Source organism: Ammospiza nelsoni, chromosome 1 (genome assembly GCF_027579445.1).
Source record: "Ammospiza nelsoni isolate bAmmNel1 chromosome 1, bAmmNel1.pri, whole genome shotgun sequence".
Lineage (NCBI taxonomy): Eukaryota > Metazoa > Chordata > Aves > Passeriformes > Passerellidae > Ammospiza > Ammospiza nelsoni.
This window is the reverse complement of record NC_080633.1, coordinates 1251722-1268106: the sequence shown is the minus strand read 5'-3', so window position 1 is coordinate 1268106 and position 16385 is coordinate 1251722. Positions and strand designations below refer to the sequence as shown.

Sequence of the window (16385 nt, the reverse complement as noted above, 5' to 3'; positions counted from 1 at the left end):
TTTGATGATGTCCCAATATTTCTTTTAATTTAAAAAATCCCACTTTTTAAAAGTATTTGACACTGAAAAAAAGCAGGAAAAAATCCCTTTCAATCCCTAAAAACGTGCCTGGCTGTGGGGCAGAGCTGCAAAACCCAGGAGCACAGGGACAGGGTGTAAATCAGCCGTGCCAGGGAGGTTTTATGGCCGGGGCTTGGCTGGAGCAGGGACATCAAAGCTCCTGCTCCAGCCCCAGGCTCGGCCGCCACTTCAAAAGGCCGGGAATGGGGAGCAGATGGCCCGGGATGGCTGCAGAGCTCCATCGGCAAAGCCACTCCCAAAGCCTCCTCACTCCCAAAGCCTCCTCATTCCCAAAGCCTCTTCATTCCCAAACCCTCCTCACTCCCAAACCCTCCTCACTCCCAAAGCCTCTTCATTCCCAAACCCTCCTCACTCCCAAAGCCTCCTCACTCCCAAAGCCTCTTCATTCCCAAACCCTCCTCACTCCCAAAGCCTCCTCACTCCCAAACCCTCCTCATTCCTAAACCTTTCCTGAACCCCTCCTCATTCCCAAAGCCTCCTCATTCCCAAGCCCTCCTCATTCCCAAACCTTTCCTGAACCCCTCCTCATTCCCAAAGCCTCCTCATTCCCAAAGCCTCCTCATTCCCAAAGCCTCCTCATTCCCAAAGCCTCCTCACTCCCAAACCTTCCTCATTCCCAAACCCTCCTCATTCCCGAGCCCTGCCATTCCCAAACCCTTTGTCATTCCCAAACCCCTGGTCATTCCCAAACCCTTTTCAAACCCTTCATCATTCCCAAACCCTTCCCAAATACCTCATTATTCCCAAACCCTTCCCAAACCCTTTGTCATTCCCAAATCTCTCATCATTCCCGAGCCCCACTGTTCCCAAACCCTTCCTGAACTCCTTGTCGCTCCCAAACCCTTCTGAAACCCTTCCTCATTCCCAAACCCCTCATCATTCCCAAACCCTTCCCCATTCCTGAACCCCTCACGATTTCCAAACCCTTCTCAAATCCCTCATGATTCCCAAACCCTTCTCAAACTCCTCATCATTCTCAAACCCTTCCTGAACTCCTTGTCATTCCCAAACCCTTCCCAAACCCCTCATCATTCCCAAATCCTTTTTCATTCCCAAACTCTGTCATCCCCAAACCAAACTGCCCCAAATCCTTCTCCACTCCCAGATCCTACTCTATCCCCAAACCTTTCCCCACCAAATCATTCTCCATCCCCAAATTCCCTCTCCATTACCAATCCCTTTTCTATCATTAAATTCTTCTCAATCACTAAATTCTTCTCCATAACCAATCCCTTCTTCACCCCAAAATCCTTCTCCATCACCAAACCTTTTTCTACTCCAAATCCTTCTCCACCCCCAATCCCTTCTACATGATGGATCCTTCTCCATCAGCAATCCCTTCTTCATCCCCAAATCCTTCTCCATCTCCAAACCCTTCTCCAGCAATCCCTTCTCCTCCACCCAAACCTTTCTCCACCAATCCCTTCTGCACCCCAAAATTCTTCTCCTCCACCCAATCCTTCTCCACCAATCCCTTCTCCATCTCCAAACCCTTCTCTGTCCCCAAACCCTTCCCCATCCAACCCCTCTCCACATGGGATGAGGGCAAAAATTGGTGTCAAAGTTGGCAGGGAAGGATGAGGAGGAGAAATGAAAACTCAGTTTCCAAGCTCCTCCTTGTGCCAAGGTGCCCATTCCTCCTTGGGGAATTCTTCCTAATTTTAGGCTAAAACTCCATTTTAAATTTATTTTAATATCAAAACCTCCGTATCAAGGCCTTCCTCCCTCATCCCTCCAAAGTGAAATCCCATAACCTTAAGGCTGCCAGGAAAACTAACACAGGAAAATCCCCAGAATGGTGCTGTCCCTATTTTCCAGCCTCTGGGGGAGATGGGAATGGAAAGGCCACAAAGATGGGGGGAAAACCAGCCTGGGATGGGAGCAAAAAGCCAAACACTTGGGAAAACCTGGAGTTCTCTTTTCCAGCAGCTGGGATCTGCTCCACTGACACCAACCTTCCCATGGAGAACCAATGGGAAGGGACAAACTCATCCCAAATCCAAACTTTTTCCATCTAAAAGGATGCAAAACCTTCAGCATCCAGCCTGCCTGGCTTCCTGCAGGGCCACTCCCTCAGGAAAGCCATTTTCCAAGGGAAAACCAGGATTTCAAGTGAGCTTTAAAGGGAACGGCGATCCTGGCTTCTCACTCCTCTTGTGCCTTTCCATCAAAATCCTCCCCCACAGCCCAGGAACACTGGGAATAGCAGCAGCAGCTGTCAGACACAGTGCCAGTGGGTTTAATCCATCTGGGAAAGGTGTGGGGTGGGGAGGAGGGTAAAAGATCCAAGGAATGTGGCTGTAATTTCAGGGTGGAAGCGTTGGAGGCAGGAGCTGCGACCATGGGAGTTCAGTGCCAGCAAAAACCTGACCTTCCGGCCACCCTGGCCCAGAAGAAAGGAATTAAAGCTCTGGAGTGAGTGGGAACCACCCCAGCCTGAGGTCAGCCAGAGCCATGGCTCGTTTAGGAATGAGGGATTCAGGGAAATTCAGGTTTGGAGTAAGCAACAAAACCTGAAGGAGCAGCCAGTTCATGTCCAGCCTGAGGTGAAGCCCTTGGATGGTCACCTCAGCCCTTGCCTCATATTTATCCCAATTTCTGGGATAAAAGCCCACATCTATGGAAGCACCTTCCCCTGCTGCTCCCTCTGCTGTGCAGGCAGCACCGAGACCCTCAGAACTCCATGGGAGAACAACTCCCAAGCAGAAAAGCACCAGCACTGATCGATTTCCCTGCTCACAAGAGCCCAATGTTCTCCTCAGCACCTCATTCCCACCCCAGGGACGCTCCCAAACATCTCCAAGCTGCTCTCCACCACTGAACTTCAGCTCATCCCTCCACAGGGATGCATTACCCACCTACTCCAGCTTCAAATCTCCCTATGGAGCCTCCAATTAACATTTTCTTGCTCAATCCCAATATCCTTCAACAATATTTGCAACCCCAAGATCACAGAATATTATGGGATAAATGTGACACTGATCCAAGGATAAAAATCCTTGAAAAGGCTTCCCTGGATTCCATGGAAGCAACAGCCCTTTGGCTGAGCAGGGAGTGCCAGCTCTGAGCTCATTTCCCAATTAACTTTTTTCCAGTGAGATAAATATTTGTAATTTCATCGGAGTGAACTTGCCAGGATTCCTGGCTGGGAATGGGATTAACCCTTGGCATCCTGGCAGCACATGGAGAGGCAACAGCAGCCACGTGGGGTGTCCCTGGGAGCTGCAGGATGGACAACACCTCCAGGAAAACCCCGGGAACGTGGGAGCAATGGAGCAGCAGGAGAATTGACTCCTCTCTTCCCATGGATTTTCTCCAGCTTGTTAAGGAATCAGAAAGGGGTGGGAAAGGCTCCTGAGCTACACCCTTATTTTGTCCTTTTTCAATGTTACTCCCCCTCATTCCCACTTTTCTGGCCAGCTCCACACTCAGGCTGGGATCCAGGGCAGAACTTCAGGGAAGTCCAGTGTCCATTCAACACCAGAACAGCCAACCCTGAGTGTGGCCAACAGAGCCACTCCAAAGGATCCAAAGGGTCACTTCTGTGCCCCTGGCACCTCCCAACTCCACAGTGACCCTCCATCCCATGGTCCATGCCCAAGATTTGTGCCCCTCACCTTCATGGGGTTCTCGTCGTACGTGGGGGTGCCCAGGTCCATCTCGGCCTCGTGCTCCAGGCTGGCGTCGTCCCCGGGGCTGTCCCACGTTGGGGGATCCCACTGGGTTTGTCTGCAGGGAGGGAAACACGCCAGTGTCACCTCCTGAGGGAAACTGGGACCTGCTCGTGGATTGTCCCATCAGCTGGGACCTCCAGATTCCATCAGAACTCCTGACACGTGGAATTCACAGCACTGCTCTTGATTTGAAGGTTTCTAAGTTGGAGAAGGTTAAAAACAAGCAGGAAGAACTGAAGAAAGGAAATCTACACCATTTTCTGCATGGTGACACTGTGGGATCGAGGATGTTCACCACCAGGATGGAATTCCCAGCATGGAAAGGTGGGAACATCCCAGCAGAGAGCCCAGGGAAGGTTCAGCCTCCTTGGGTCTCCTCGTCTCATCCCAAACTTCCCAACAACACAATTCACCAATTCCTGCTCCACTGGTTTGAATTCCAGGTGTCTGAAGGTCTCCTGCTCTGCTGGAGCAGGGAGGAATCCAAGAGGGAGAAGGAAAAGATTTATGGATGCAGGGAAATGTGTGCCAGGAGCAACAACTGACAGCAGGAAATGGATATGGAGAGAAATATTCCTGCTTATCCTTTTGGAGGTGGATCCTCATCCACACCTCCAATGGAGGTTGGAAATTTTTTAAAATACCTTTTTAGAAGCTCAAAACTCATTTTAATTTCAGGTAAATTCATAGGGATTGATCCAAAACCTGGTTCTTTCCAAAACTAATGGGAAAGGTGTAGGAAAAACATTGGGAAAATTGTGTTTCTTCAAGATGGGAGCTGGGCTCTTCTCCCAAAAAAAAAACCAACAGGACAAGAGGGAACAGCCTCAAGTTGTGCCAGGGGATGTTCAGGTTGGATATTGGGAAAGCTCCTTCAAGGAAAGGGCTGTCCTGGACAGGGTGCAGGGCCCATCCCAGCCCTGTGGATGTGGCACCTGGGGACAGCGGCCAGCGATGCCCACACCTGTCGCAGACACCTTGGCACTAAAAATCCTTTCTTGGGATTTTCTCCCTTCTGAGAAGCTGAGAGGCCTCAGGAACAAAATGTAAATATTGATTATCTGCTGCTGTGGAATGCAGCAGGGGCATCTGTGATTGGCCCATCTTGGATGTTTAATTATAAACATTAATGGCCAATCAAGGCCGAGCTATCTCGGACTGAGTCTCAGAGAGCTGCCTTTTGTTATCATTCCTTTCCATTCTATTCTTAGTTAGCCTTCTGAGAGGAAACCTTTCCTGCTATTCTATTTAGTTAGTTATAATGTAATACATATATAGCATAAAATAATAAATCAAGCCTTCTGAACATGGAGTCAACATTCTCATCTCTTCTTCCCTCACCTGAAGACCCCTGTGACCACTGTCACACACACCCACCTGGTGACCACGTGGTAGTAGTAGATCTTTCCCTCAGGATCCCGGGCTGTTTTCCAGTTGGGAGGGAGGACGATGGTTTTGGGTTTGGGAGGGGAAGGCGGAGGCAGATCCAGGAGGTTGTTGGTGACCACCAGCTCTGGCTGCAGACAGCACGGAAGGGATGAAGTTAAAGTTGTGAGGGCTCACAAAAGGTGCCCTGGCAGCTCTTTATCCCACAGGAAAACCCTCCCCATCCCTCTGGATGCTCACCTGCTGGATGGGCTGGGGCTGCCCGGCCGCCACGATGGTGGTGACGGCCGTGGGGGGCTGCACGATGACTCCCTGTGGGTGAGCCGTGTAGATCTGCTGGCCCTGGATGTACTGCAGACCTGGCTGGGCATAGCTCTGCAACAGGGAATCACAATCAGCTGCTGTTCCCAAAAAAACCTTCACTGCAGGAGCGCAGCTTCCACCAGGCCAGGTGTCCCTGCCTGGCCTTGGACACCTCCAGGGATCCAGGGGCAGCCACAGCTGCTCTGGGAATTCCAGCCCAGCCCCTCCTCACCCTCACAGCCAGGAATTCCTTCCCAATATTATCCTCAGATTTTTGTAATATCATTAATTCTGGCAGCTCCAGACTCTACTTTTAAAAGCCAGTGGAAGTTGAGATCCCACATCCATGTTTTACTCAGCTTTTATCCACAATCTCCATTCAGTCAAAAAACCAAAATACTCCTGCAAGCTGCAAATTCCTGATTGGGCCCAACAACTGTGGAATCATCACCCCTGGATGTGCTCAACGTCTCCAATCCCTGGATGTTCTCAGTATCCCCAATCCCTGGATGTGTTCAATATCCCCCCATCCCAGAATGTTCTCAGTATCCCCCATCCCTGGATATTCTCAGTATCCCCCATTCCTGGATGTGTTCAATGTCCCCCATCCCTGGATGTTCTCACTATCTCCATCCCTGGATGTTCTCACTATCTCCATCCCTGGATGTTCTCAGTATCTCCATCCCTGGATATTCTCAGGTATCTCCCATTCCTGGATGTTCTCAGTATCTCCCATTCCTGGATGTTCTCAGTATCTCCATCCCTGGATGTTCTCCGTATCTCCATCCCTGGATATTCTCAGGTATCCCCCATCCCTGGATGTTCTCAGTATCTCACATCCCTGGGTGTTCTCACTATCTCCATCCCTGGATGTTCTCACTATCTCCATCCCTGGATATTCTCAGGTATCTTCCATTCCTGGATGTTCTCAGTATCCCCCATTCCTGGATGTGTTCAATGTCCCCCATCCCTGGATGTTCTCAGTATCTCCATCCCTGAATGTTCTCAGTATCTCCATCCCTGAATGTTCTCAGTATCTCCATCCCTGGATGTTCTCAGTATCTCCATCCCTGGATGTTCTCAGTATCTCCATCCCTGGATGTTCTCAGTATCTCACATCCCTGGATGTTCTCAGTATCTCCATCTCTGGATGTTCTCAGTATCTCCATCCCTGGATGTTCTCAGTATCTCCATCCCTTGGAATGTCCAAGGACAGGTTGAACAGGGCCTGCAGCAATCTGGGATAACAGAAGGTGTCCCTGCCATGGCATGGGGTGGCACTGGACACTCTTTAAGGTTCCTTCCAACCATCCCCATTCCAGAACTCCATGATTCTCTAATTTATGCCATTTGTAGATGGAAAATACCCTGGAATGTGCTTTCCTTCTACTCCTGGGTAGGAAGCTCCCTGGGAAGAGCTAAGAAGATGCTCCAAGAGAAGCACAGAAGTTACAGTGAGTAACTTGCTGGGGAAGATGAAACAGGAAAGCCTTATAAATATGATGGTCTGGCAAAAGATTTTGAGAATATGGAAACTACATATAAGTGAGACTGAAATGAAAGCTTTGAGATCCCTCAGTTACTGAACAACTGGAAAACAGTGGTGTGGCTGGACTGAAGGTGATCCCCTTTTGATGGAACAACACCGTCTGCTTGCAGACAGCTCCAAGGGGCAGAGCAGACCCTGCAGCTTGGCAGAAGGGCCCAAAGAGGAGTTTTTAGGGTTTAAAATGTAACACAGTATGGTAATGTAATGATTCTTATAGACTGTATGGAAATGCTGTAGGATTTGTATCTTGTACTAGATTGGTTAGTGAGAATTAGAATATTCAACACAGTAGAAGAGTTATGGTATTGTAACGGGAACCTCGCTCTCTTACCCTTTTACTCTCTCTCTCTCATCCTCTCTCCCCTTCTCTTCTCTCAGTCCTGCTCTGAGCTGTGGCTGCAGCTCCCAGCAGGGCCCTGCACCCAGGCCCTGTGCAATAAACCCCAAATCCCAGCAGGGCCCTGCACCCAGGCCCTGTGCAATAAACCCCAAATCCCAGCAGGGCCCTGCACCCAGGCCCTGTGCAATAAACCCCAAGTTCCCAGCAGGGCCCTGCACCCAGGCCCTGTGCAATAAACCCCAAGTTCCCAGCCCTGGCTGCAGAGATCTCTGGTCTCCATCCATCCCCCCATCCTGCCCTCCAACACTCCCACAGTAACTCCAGTGTTCCCCAGCTGGCTGCCCTGGTTCCGTGGGTGTTCCCAGCTGGAATTACCTGCACGATGGGCGGCGTGGTCTGCGAGTAGGGCGAGGTCACCCCGTACACGGTCTGGCAGGTCTGGCCCTGGTAGTAGATGGCAGGCTGGGACTGGGCCGGGGAGTAGGGCTGCTGCACGGCCACGGGGGGCTGCTGGCTGGAGTCCCACACGGAGCCATAGCTCTGGCTCTGCACCGCCCCGGCCGCGGCCACGGGCAGCACGGCCACGTTGGGCTCCTGGTGCACCGCGGCGGCGGCGGCGTCGCCCTGCGCCCCCACGTACTGCGGCGCCGTCACCTCCATGGTGGTGGCCACGTGCTGCACCACGGGCACCGGCTGCGCCGTGCTCAGCGCCGGCTCCACCGCGTGCCCCACCAAAGTCTGGGAGTGCTCGGGGTACCCCGCCGGGGAGCACATGGAGTCCATGCTGGGCGTGGGCAGCAGCACCTTGCCGGCGTTGGGGTTGCTGGGATCCACGTAGGCCTGCATGGGGTACCCTGGTGGGTAGCCCATGAAGCTGTGGTGGGGGGTTCCGTAGCCCATGGAGTCGTAGGGAAGAGGAGAGGTCATTCCCAGGTTCTGGAGCTGCTGCTGCTGTTTCTGGGCTTCCCGCTGGGCCACCTCCTGCTCGAAGAGCTTCCGGCGCTCCTCCGTGGACAGCTTGTTGCGGTCCTTGGGCCGCACCTTCTTCTTGGAAGATGCTGGGGTGTCATACCTGGGGAGAGGGAGCAGGGAAAGCACCTGTGAGGCCTCGGGAAGCTGAGGGCCCAGGGCTCCAGCAGCAAAGGGACAGTGGGAAACCTGGAATGCCCAACAACAGCACGGATTCCTAAAAACATTCCCCTTCTCCAGCTGTCTGACCAACTCAAGAGGAACACCCACTGATCCCAGCAGCAAAAGGGACAAAAGGGAAACCTGGAATGCCCAACAACAGCATGAATTCCTAAAAACATTCCCCTTTCTCCAGCTGTTTGACCAACTCAAGAGGAACACCTGCTCATCCACAGGGAGCCAGGGCAGAGTATAAGCAATGCCAGTGGATTGGCCAACATCAGCCTGGTGCTGATGGAGATGCAAGGATGCCACAGAAGCTGTCTGGAGGAGCTGCTCTGGGATACCTGGAGAGGGAGGGAACATCTCCAAGAGAAGCCAAGGATAGGCACAATCTGCAGGGTAACCCAAACAGGCCCTGCTGGAAACACTCTGCCATGTTTTCCCCGAGCAGGACAAACAAGGAATTTGGAAGATGCTCCCAAACAGGAGCAACTCACAAGGCAGCACCTTCCCCCCCAAATTCCAGTGCTGGGGTGGGAATTCCATCCTTCCAGTCCAGAACCCCAACATGGGAGCTGCAGACACGGCCAAGAACAAGGGAATCACAAGCAGCACATTCCTGTTTGGAATTCTGCTTGTTCCCAGACCGCAGCTTCAGCTTCAGAAAATAATGGTGTGGATGGGTTTTTTTAATTCCTTAAGAGTTTTCATCCCAAAACGTGCAGCAGCTGGAGGGATTTTTCCAGGGAATTAAAGGAGGAGGGAAAAAGAAAAAAAGCCTAAGGACTTTGATCAAAGCCCAACCAAGGAAAATTTCAGATCAAAGGTGGATATTTCCAGACGTTATGAGTGTGGTAAAACAGGGATTACAAGGAAAAATGCTTTGCAGCCCTAATATAATGGATTCTGCAAAGCATCCAGGATATTCTCCATATATTCTGTGTTCCTGGGATCCATTTACATATCAAAAGCACATTGCTACCAACAGATCCGCTGGAGCTGTTTCCAGGCATTCCCAGAGGAGCTGCAGGATCCCTTAATGGGAACCTCATTGCCGGGAGGAGTTTGATTTCCCTAATTAAAGTCTTTCCTGGCACTGCCTGGAGAGTTTGGAGGAGAAGCAGCTGCCATGGAGGGAGTGGGAAGAAGGAAACCGGGGGTTTAGCATTCCTTTCTCCATCTATTTGATTATTTTAAATCAAAATACTAAATCCCTGGAATAACAAAGAGGGATGCTCAGAGTGGGGAGAACATTCCCAGAGAAGGAATTTGGTCCTTCACACGGACACGGCACAGGGGGAAGAGCCAGAGCAGCAGCTGCTCACCCAAAAAACGCTTGTTCTGTTTAAAACAACCCCAAAAATCCAGGTTTTACTTCCTGGGGATGTTTCCAGCCTCGTTACAGAGGGACAGATTTACATCTGTACTTCTCATCCAGATGTTTCCAACTTTCCCAGCCCAGCTCAGTGCGAGGTTTCCTCGTCTGGCTGACTCGGCACCAATTGTTCCCTAATTATGGAGTGGCTTTGAGAGGGACAACAGAGAAGTGACTTCTCTAAAGGAAATTCTGTGGCATTTCTGCTGCCTTTAACACGATCTCCAGGCTCTCTGAACTGCAGGACATGGAATATTTTCCTTCTCCTCATTAGAATTTGCATGCTCAGCCGTGGCAGTGATGCCACCATTCCCAAGGAAAGGCAGACCTGGAACAGCCTGCTGGGATCAAACCCCCTGGACTGCTGTCCTCACAGGGATTTTTAGGGAATAGCCACTCAGCCAAGGAAGTTTTGGAGTTAGAAATCCTGGTTTGGGCACTGCTCCCTCCTGTACAGGCAGGGATTGCTCCAAGTTCAGAACAATTCCCAGCACATTGGGAAGAGGTGGAGCAGGAGAAGGGAATGGGTTTTGAAGGATCCAGGTTGCATTAGGAGGGCTGCCTCCTGGAATTTCTGGATTCCCCATCCCTGGCAGTGCCCAAGGCCAGGCTGGACAGGGCTTGGAGCAGCCTGGGACAGTGGAAGGTGTCCCCAAGCCATGGGGTGGGACTGGATGGGCTTTAAGGTCCTTCCAACCCAAACCGTTCCACGATCCCTAATTTGTGTGCAGGAGCTGGCACAGCTCCCCTCATTTCCCACCTCATTCCCAAACCACACCTGAGGATGGAGGTGCACTTATCCCAGAGAAGAAGCCACCAACACCCCCAGGAACCACCCAACTCCCACCAGGGCTGAACCTCACCCCCAGGTTTCCTCCAGGAGAAAACCCCCATCCCCTTCCTGGGTGACTCCAAAGACCCCCAGACCCGTTTTCCCTGGAGGTTTTACCCAGGAACGTGGCAGATCCCTGGAATGTGGCAGCTCCCTGCCAGCACTTGCCTGTCCTCTGGCCTCTTTGTGCCCCTCTCGTAGGCTGAGGACGGGGGGGACAGGGAATCTCGGCGTCTCTTCCTCTCCTTGCTCTGGCTCTGCCGCTCCGCATCGCGCTCCCGGCTCAGCGCGGGGTTCTTGGGAGTGGGGGTCTGATCCCGGAGCCCCCCTGGGTCTCTGCCACGGTCAGCTGCTGGGAAAACAGGGGAAAAAAGGGAGGGAATTTTGTAATTTGGGTGTTAAGGGCTCCCCTCTCTCTTAGAAATGCCTTAAGCAGTGCCAGGGGAGGTTCAGGTTGGATATTGGGAATATTTCTCATGGAAAAGGATGGCCAGGGACAGGGCAAGGATGGAGTCCTCAATCCTGAAGGGATTTTAAAGCCACATGGAGGAGATGGCCTTGGCAGTGCTGAGGGATGGCAGGACTCAGACTTGGGAGGGCTTTTCCAAGCTCACCAATTCCATAATTTTAATTCCAGGTTGCTCCATGTCACCCTCAGGCCCCATCTCTCCCCACCCACAGCTCAGATTTTCCTCCCCATTGCCAGGAGCTGTTTCCCAGGAGTTGGAGCTATGGAGGCAGAACATCCCCTGACATTCCCAGCTGGGAAAATGAAGCAGTTTCATGGGAGAAGAGGAAAACATGGAAAAAGGTGAGGAACTTACCACTGCTTTCCTTTTCTGCTTGGCTCTTCTTCGGGATGCGATAGACCTCCTGTGGAAAAGCCACCAGCAGGGTCACAATTCCAGCTGCTCCCAAAACCACCCCAAACAGCCAAGAACCCCATAAATCATACATTTACAATAAACCACCAGAAAAGGGTCTCTTGAAGGAAAGTTCTGGGGGTTTTTGTGGTGCTTTCCATATATTTCCTCTGCTCAGTGTTTGATTTTTGATGGGTTTCAGTGGAATTTTGGGCAAAGAGCTGTAGGGCCCTACACCTTCCAAGGTGGCAGAAGAGTGTCCCAGCAGCAGCTCCTGCTGTCCCTGTCCTGGTCTCCAAGGCAGCTTGAGATGACCCAGCAAGGAGCAGGAGTTGGGCTGGGTGATCCCAACAGGTCCCATCAGCCTGGAGACATTCCATGGCTCTGTGATCCTGGCTCTGGTGGCCAACACCTGCTCCCCCTGCTCAGGGACCACCCCTGGGCTTCTCCCAGCTCCCAATAGGGTCCCATTCCCATGGTGTTCCCAAGCTCTGATGTTTGATGGGGGAGCAGCCCCAGGGGGATGAGCAGGAGCAGCTCTGAGTGACCCCTCTGAGCAAGGAGCTGCTGAAGCTGCTGAGATCACACCCAGCACCCACCACACCTTCAGCAGCAGCAAACCCCAAACCCCAAACCCCAAACCTCTGCTCATCCAGCTCCTCCCTCAGCACAGGGAGACCTGGAGCTGCTGGAAACATCCAGAGCAGGCCCCGGAGCTGCTGCAGGGCTGGAGCCAGGCTGGAGAGCTGGGAATGTTCATCTGGGGAGGAGAAGCTCCAGGGAGAGCTCAGAGCCCCTGGCAGGGCCTGGAGGGGCTCCAGGAGAGCTGGAGAGGGACTGGGGACAAGGATGGAGGGACAGGACACAGGGAATGGCTCCCAGTGCCAGAGGGCAGGGATGGATGGGAGATTGGGAATTGGGAATTCCTGGCTGGGATGGAATTCCCAGAGCAGCTGTGGCTGCCCCTGGATCCCTGGCAGTGCCCAAGGCCAGGCTGGAGCACCCTGGGACAATGGAAGGTGACCCTGCCATGGCAGGGGTGGCACTGGATGATCCCAAAATCTTGACAACTCCAGCTGGAGATGGCACCATGGAAGAAGAGGGAAGAAGAGCTGGGAATGAGGAGCAGAACCTCCCTGAAGTCCAGATTTAGCACAATGTCTTTGCCTCTCCCATGTCACTGGAACCAACTGTGCATCCCCCCAAGTAAGAAATGAGCTTTATCAGCACCTTTCCATGCTCCATTGTATTTTTAATTGGAATATTTTGGCATTCCCAGAGCAAATCCCATTTTACCTCTGCGATGCTCATGATCCTACAGAGGTTTTACAGCATTCCTGACTGTCCAAGTGCTGGAAGGTTGGGGAAAAAAAGCTCATTTTTGTTTAATTCCAGCTTCTATCAAGCCCTTGCTCTGTTCCCTTCCTGAAGGAATACAGAATTCCCAAGAATTCCCAGTTATTTCCAGCAGGATGTGATGAACCAGCTGGATTGTGCCTGATGGAGCATCCCTGCTGGAGCAGCAGCTGCATCCCCAAAAAAATCCCATTAAATCATGAAGGAGATGCTCAGTTTAACACAAATAAATTGTTTTGGGGAGCTGGGCTGACATTCCAGCTTTCCCAGAGCACCTTCCCTAAAATATCCTTTCATTTGGGCCCTGGATGAGGCAGAGTGGGAAAAAAAGATGGATTTGACATTTCCTGGGGGTGAAGGCTGCTCCAGCTGGGAATTTAAAGCTTCCACATGCTCAGAAATGTGGAGTTTACCTTGCCTTGACTCTCAGCTTTTACAGAATATCCTCTCTTATTTAAACTCCTTGAGTTTTTAAAGCTGTTTGGGAATTAATTAATGGCTCAGGGGGCTCATTAGCAACGTGCTCACCCCCAGCAGTGGATGGGCTAAAAACGAGAATTTCCTTTAGCAAAAAAAAAGGGAAGGAGAAGAAACCCTGCTGTGGTTTGTCCACAAGGCAAAACCACTTCAAAAGTGCTGCTGCTGGCTAAAAAAAAAAAAAGGGATTTGGGCCAAGATTTTTAGGTTTTTAAAGAGATTTTTGCTTTTCTGTGGAGCTCAAACACACCACATGGAGTTTGAAGCATCTACAAAAAAGAGAGGCATTGAAATTCCCAAAAAATGCCCTTCAAATAAAGTTTTTAAAATTTATTTATGTGTTTGCTATGGGCTACAGTACTCCAAATCCAGTTTTTTCAGAGTAAATGTAAAGAAACAGCAGCTGCATGTTTGGAGTGAGGAGGGATGCAGGATAAACCCATAATTATATAGGATTTATATATTTATAAATGATGTAATCCATATAATGGAATCATGGAATCATGGAATGGTTTGGGCTGGAAGGACCTTGGAGCTCATCCAGTTCCAACCCCTACCACGTGCAGGGAACCTCCCACCAGGCCAGGGTGCTCCAAGCCCCATCCAGCCATCATCTATGGATTTAATTTCATTTTCCAACAGAATTCCACAGCTATGGATGGCAGGGAAGACTTTGCCTCTCCCTACCTTGTGTGGGATGGAGGTGACCACAGGGGCAGGCTCTGAAGCCCCAAAATCACCTGCCACCAATGGGTTTTGCCAGGATTTTTTTATTTCCCATGTTAAACTCTTTAAAATGTTCCTTTTCAGAGCAGCACATCCAAAAAATCCCTCTAAATCTGGCTGTTCCCAGGGGGAATGAGGAGCCACCAAGGAATGGGATCATGGATGAAAATCATGGATATCCAGAGAGGAATGAGGAGCCACCAAGGAATGGGATCATGGATGAACACCATGGATGTCCAGGGGGAATGAGGAGCCACCAAGGAATGGGATCATGGATGAACACCATGGATGTCCAGGGGGAATGAGGAGCCACCAAGGAATGGGATCATGGATGAAAATCATGGATATCCAGGGGGAATGAGGAGCCACCAAGGAATGGGATCATGGATGAACACCATGGATGTCCAGAAGGACAACGCAAATGTTGGTAAGAGCTAAACTACACCAAGTCCCCAGCTCCTAAAAAAGATCTCTCCCAGTTAAGAGCAGGATGGGGAATGGAAACCACTGGGAAAAGGCTCAGTGGGAAGAGAAGGAGGATAAGGAGCACCTGGAGTAAGGGGATAATCCCGGCACTGTCACACTGCCATGCCTTGCTCTAACTTCACCAGGACATTGGGGGTGCCCACTCCAGATCCAGCCCAACAACCTGGCCAGCCCTAACGTGCAGGAAGCCCAAAATCCAAGGTGAGGATGAGCAGGGAGTGAGCTCCGTGCTGGTGGAGAGAAACTCCAGCCCCGCTCAATGGAGCCTCCAGCATCCACCCCGTGTGGGAAGATGGAGGCAGCAAAGGCTTTGAACCAGGAACAAACGGAGGGATTTGTCCAAACTGCTCCATGAGAAGCAGATGGCGGTCAGAGCAGGCTGGGGAAGCTCCCAAGAAAAGGCAGTTTTATTTTTGGAAACGGGAGCTGCAGGATTCCTCAATCAACGCGGCCGCCGCTAACGGGCTCCAAATGGCTCCCGAGCGCCCGGCACGGCTTTGAAGGCACCGCACGCAAAATTAAAGGCAGGAGGAAAAGTGACACGAGTCTGTTCGACACAAAAGAGGGGGGAAAAAATGGCATTTAGGCTGTCCGGCCTCAGGCACGAGCCAGCCTTGGCTTGGGAAAGGGAAGAGCTGCAGGATGGAGTCACGGCTCAAAGGGTTCTGCAGTGGGAAATGCAGATTGTGCCTTGATGGAACCTTCTACAAAATTCTGTCCCTCAAAGCTGCCGGTCATTGCTGAACTAACAGCTGGACTTGATGACCTCGGAGGTCTTTTCCAGCCTTAATGATTCCATGAGTTTTTCCTATGATTCTATGAACTTCTGTTGATTTGCTGAAGGAAGAACACGACCACATCCATCCCCTACCAGGCTGGATCCTCTTCCCTCCCTTCCTCTCTCCTCTTAGTCCTGCTCTGCTTTGGAGACTTGTTTTGGGTATCCAGACTGAGTTTTTCCTTAGGAACATCTCTGTTCCCTTCCTCACTCATGTACACAGAACAGCACAGAGAAAATGATAAAATATTAATAAAATGTGTGAAATTTCACAAAACTCCCCGAAATGTTGGTTTAAGACCAAATTTGATCTGATGGTGTCATTTTATCCCCAGGATTTGTGTTTTCTTTGGACCAACACCATGAAATCCCTGCATGAAGGCCAGAAGATCCCACAGCAAACCACGGCCTGGCCGCTCCCCAATCCTATTGTTTTCCCCAGCTATTCCTTGCTCTAAGTTATAAGAAATTATAAAATTCCTGATTGAAGCACAGGATGTGCGTGCTGGAGCCAGAGCCAGGCACTCCAGGATGGCTTCACTGGGAAAGGGACAGGCCAGAGAGCAGCTTCAGGGGGCTTCACCAGGATAAATCAGTGCAGACTTGGAAAGATCATCCCAGGGGAAGATGGAAGCTCAGCTGCCTTTGGTCACCCAAGATGTCCCATTCAGGGTGAAATGGCCTCCTGGGGAGGTTCAGGTGGGATATTGGGGAAATTCCTTATGGAAAGGGTTGTCCAGCAGTGAACAAGCTGCGTAGGGCAGGGGGGAGTTTCCATCCATGGAGGGATTTAAAATCCCTGTGGATGTGGCACTTGGGGACAGGGAGAAGGGGTGGCCTTGGTAGTGCTAGAGGATGGTTGGACTCAATCATCTCTGAAGGCTTTTCCAACCTCACCAATTCCCTGATTCCATGATTATTAAGTGCAAAAAAAATCCACTTTGGCCCAGGTCAGGGTGAGGATTCAGCCTTGAGCTCCAAGGCACCGCAAACGCTCACAAGGCCAGAAGTATCCAAATAAAACCTTT

General features: G+C 51.2%; 1 protein-coding gene across 1 annotated transcript in view; it reads right to left on the bottom strand.

Annotated features, from left to right (window-relative positions):
* Window positions 1-16385, bottom strand: part of SETD2 (SET domain containing 2, histone lysine methyltransferase) — a 55944-nt gene that overhangs the window by 4640 nt on the left and 34919 nt on the right. The window contains exons 15-20 of the mRNA XM_059482890.1: window positions 11496-11544; window positions 10840-11023; window positions 7709-8405; window positions 5382-5516; window positions 5133-5272; window positions 3699-3810 (exon numbers count right to left, since the gene is read on the bottom strand). Coding sequence (XP_059338873.1) covers window positions 3699-3810; window positions 5133-5272; window positions 5382-5516; window positions 7709-8405; window positions 10840-11023; window positions 11496-11544 — 1317 coding nt within the window. The remainder of the gene's footprint in view (window positions 1-3698; window positions 3811-5132; window positions 5273-5381; window positions 5517-7708; window positions 8406-10839; window positions 11024-11495; window positions 11545-16385) is intronic.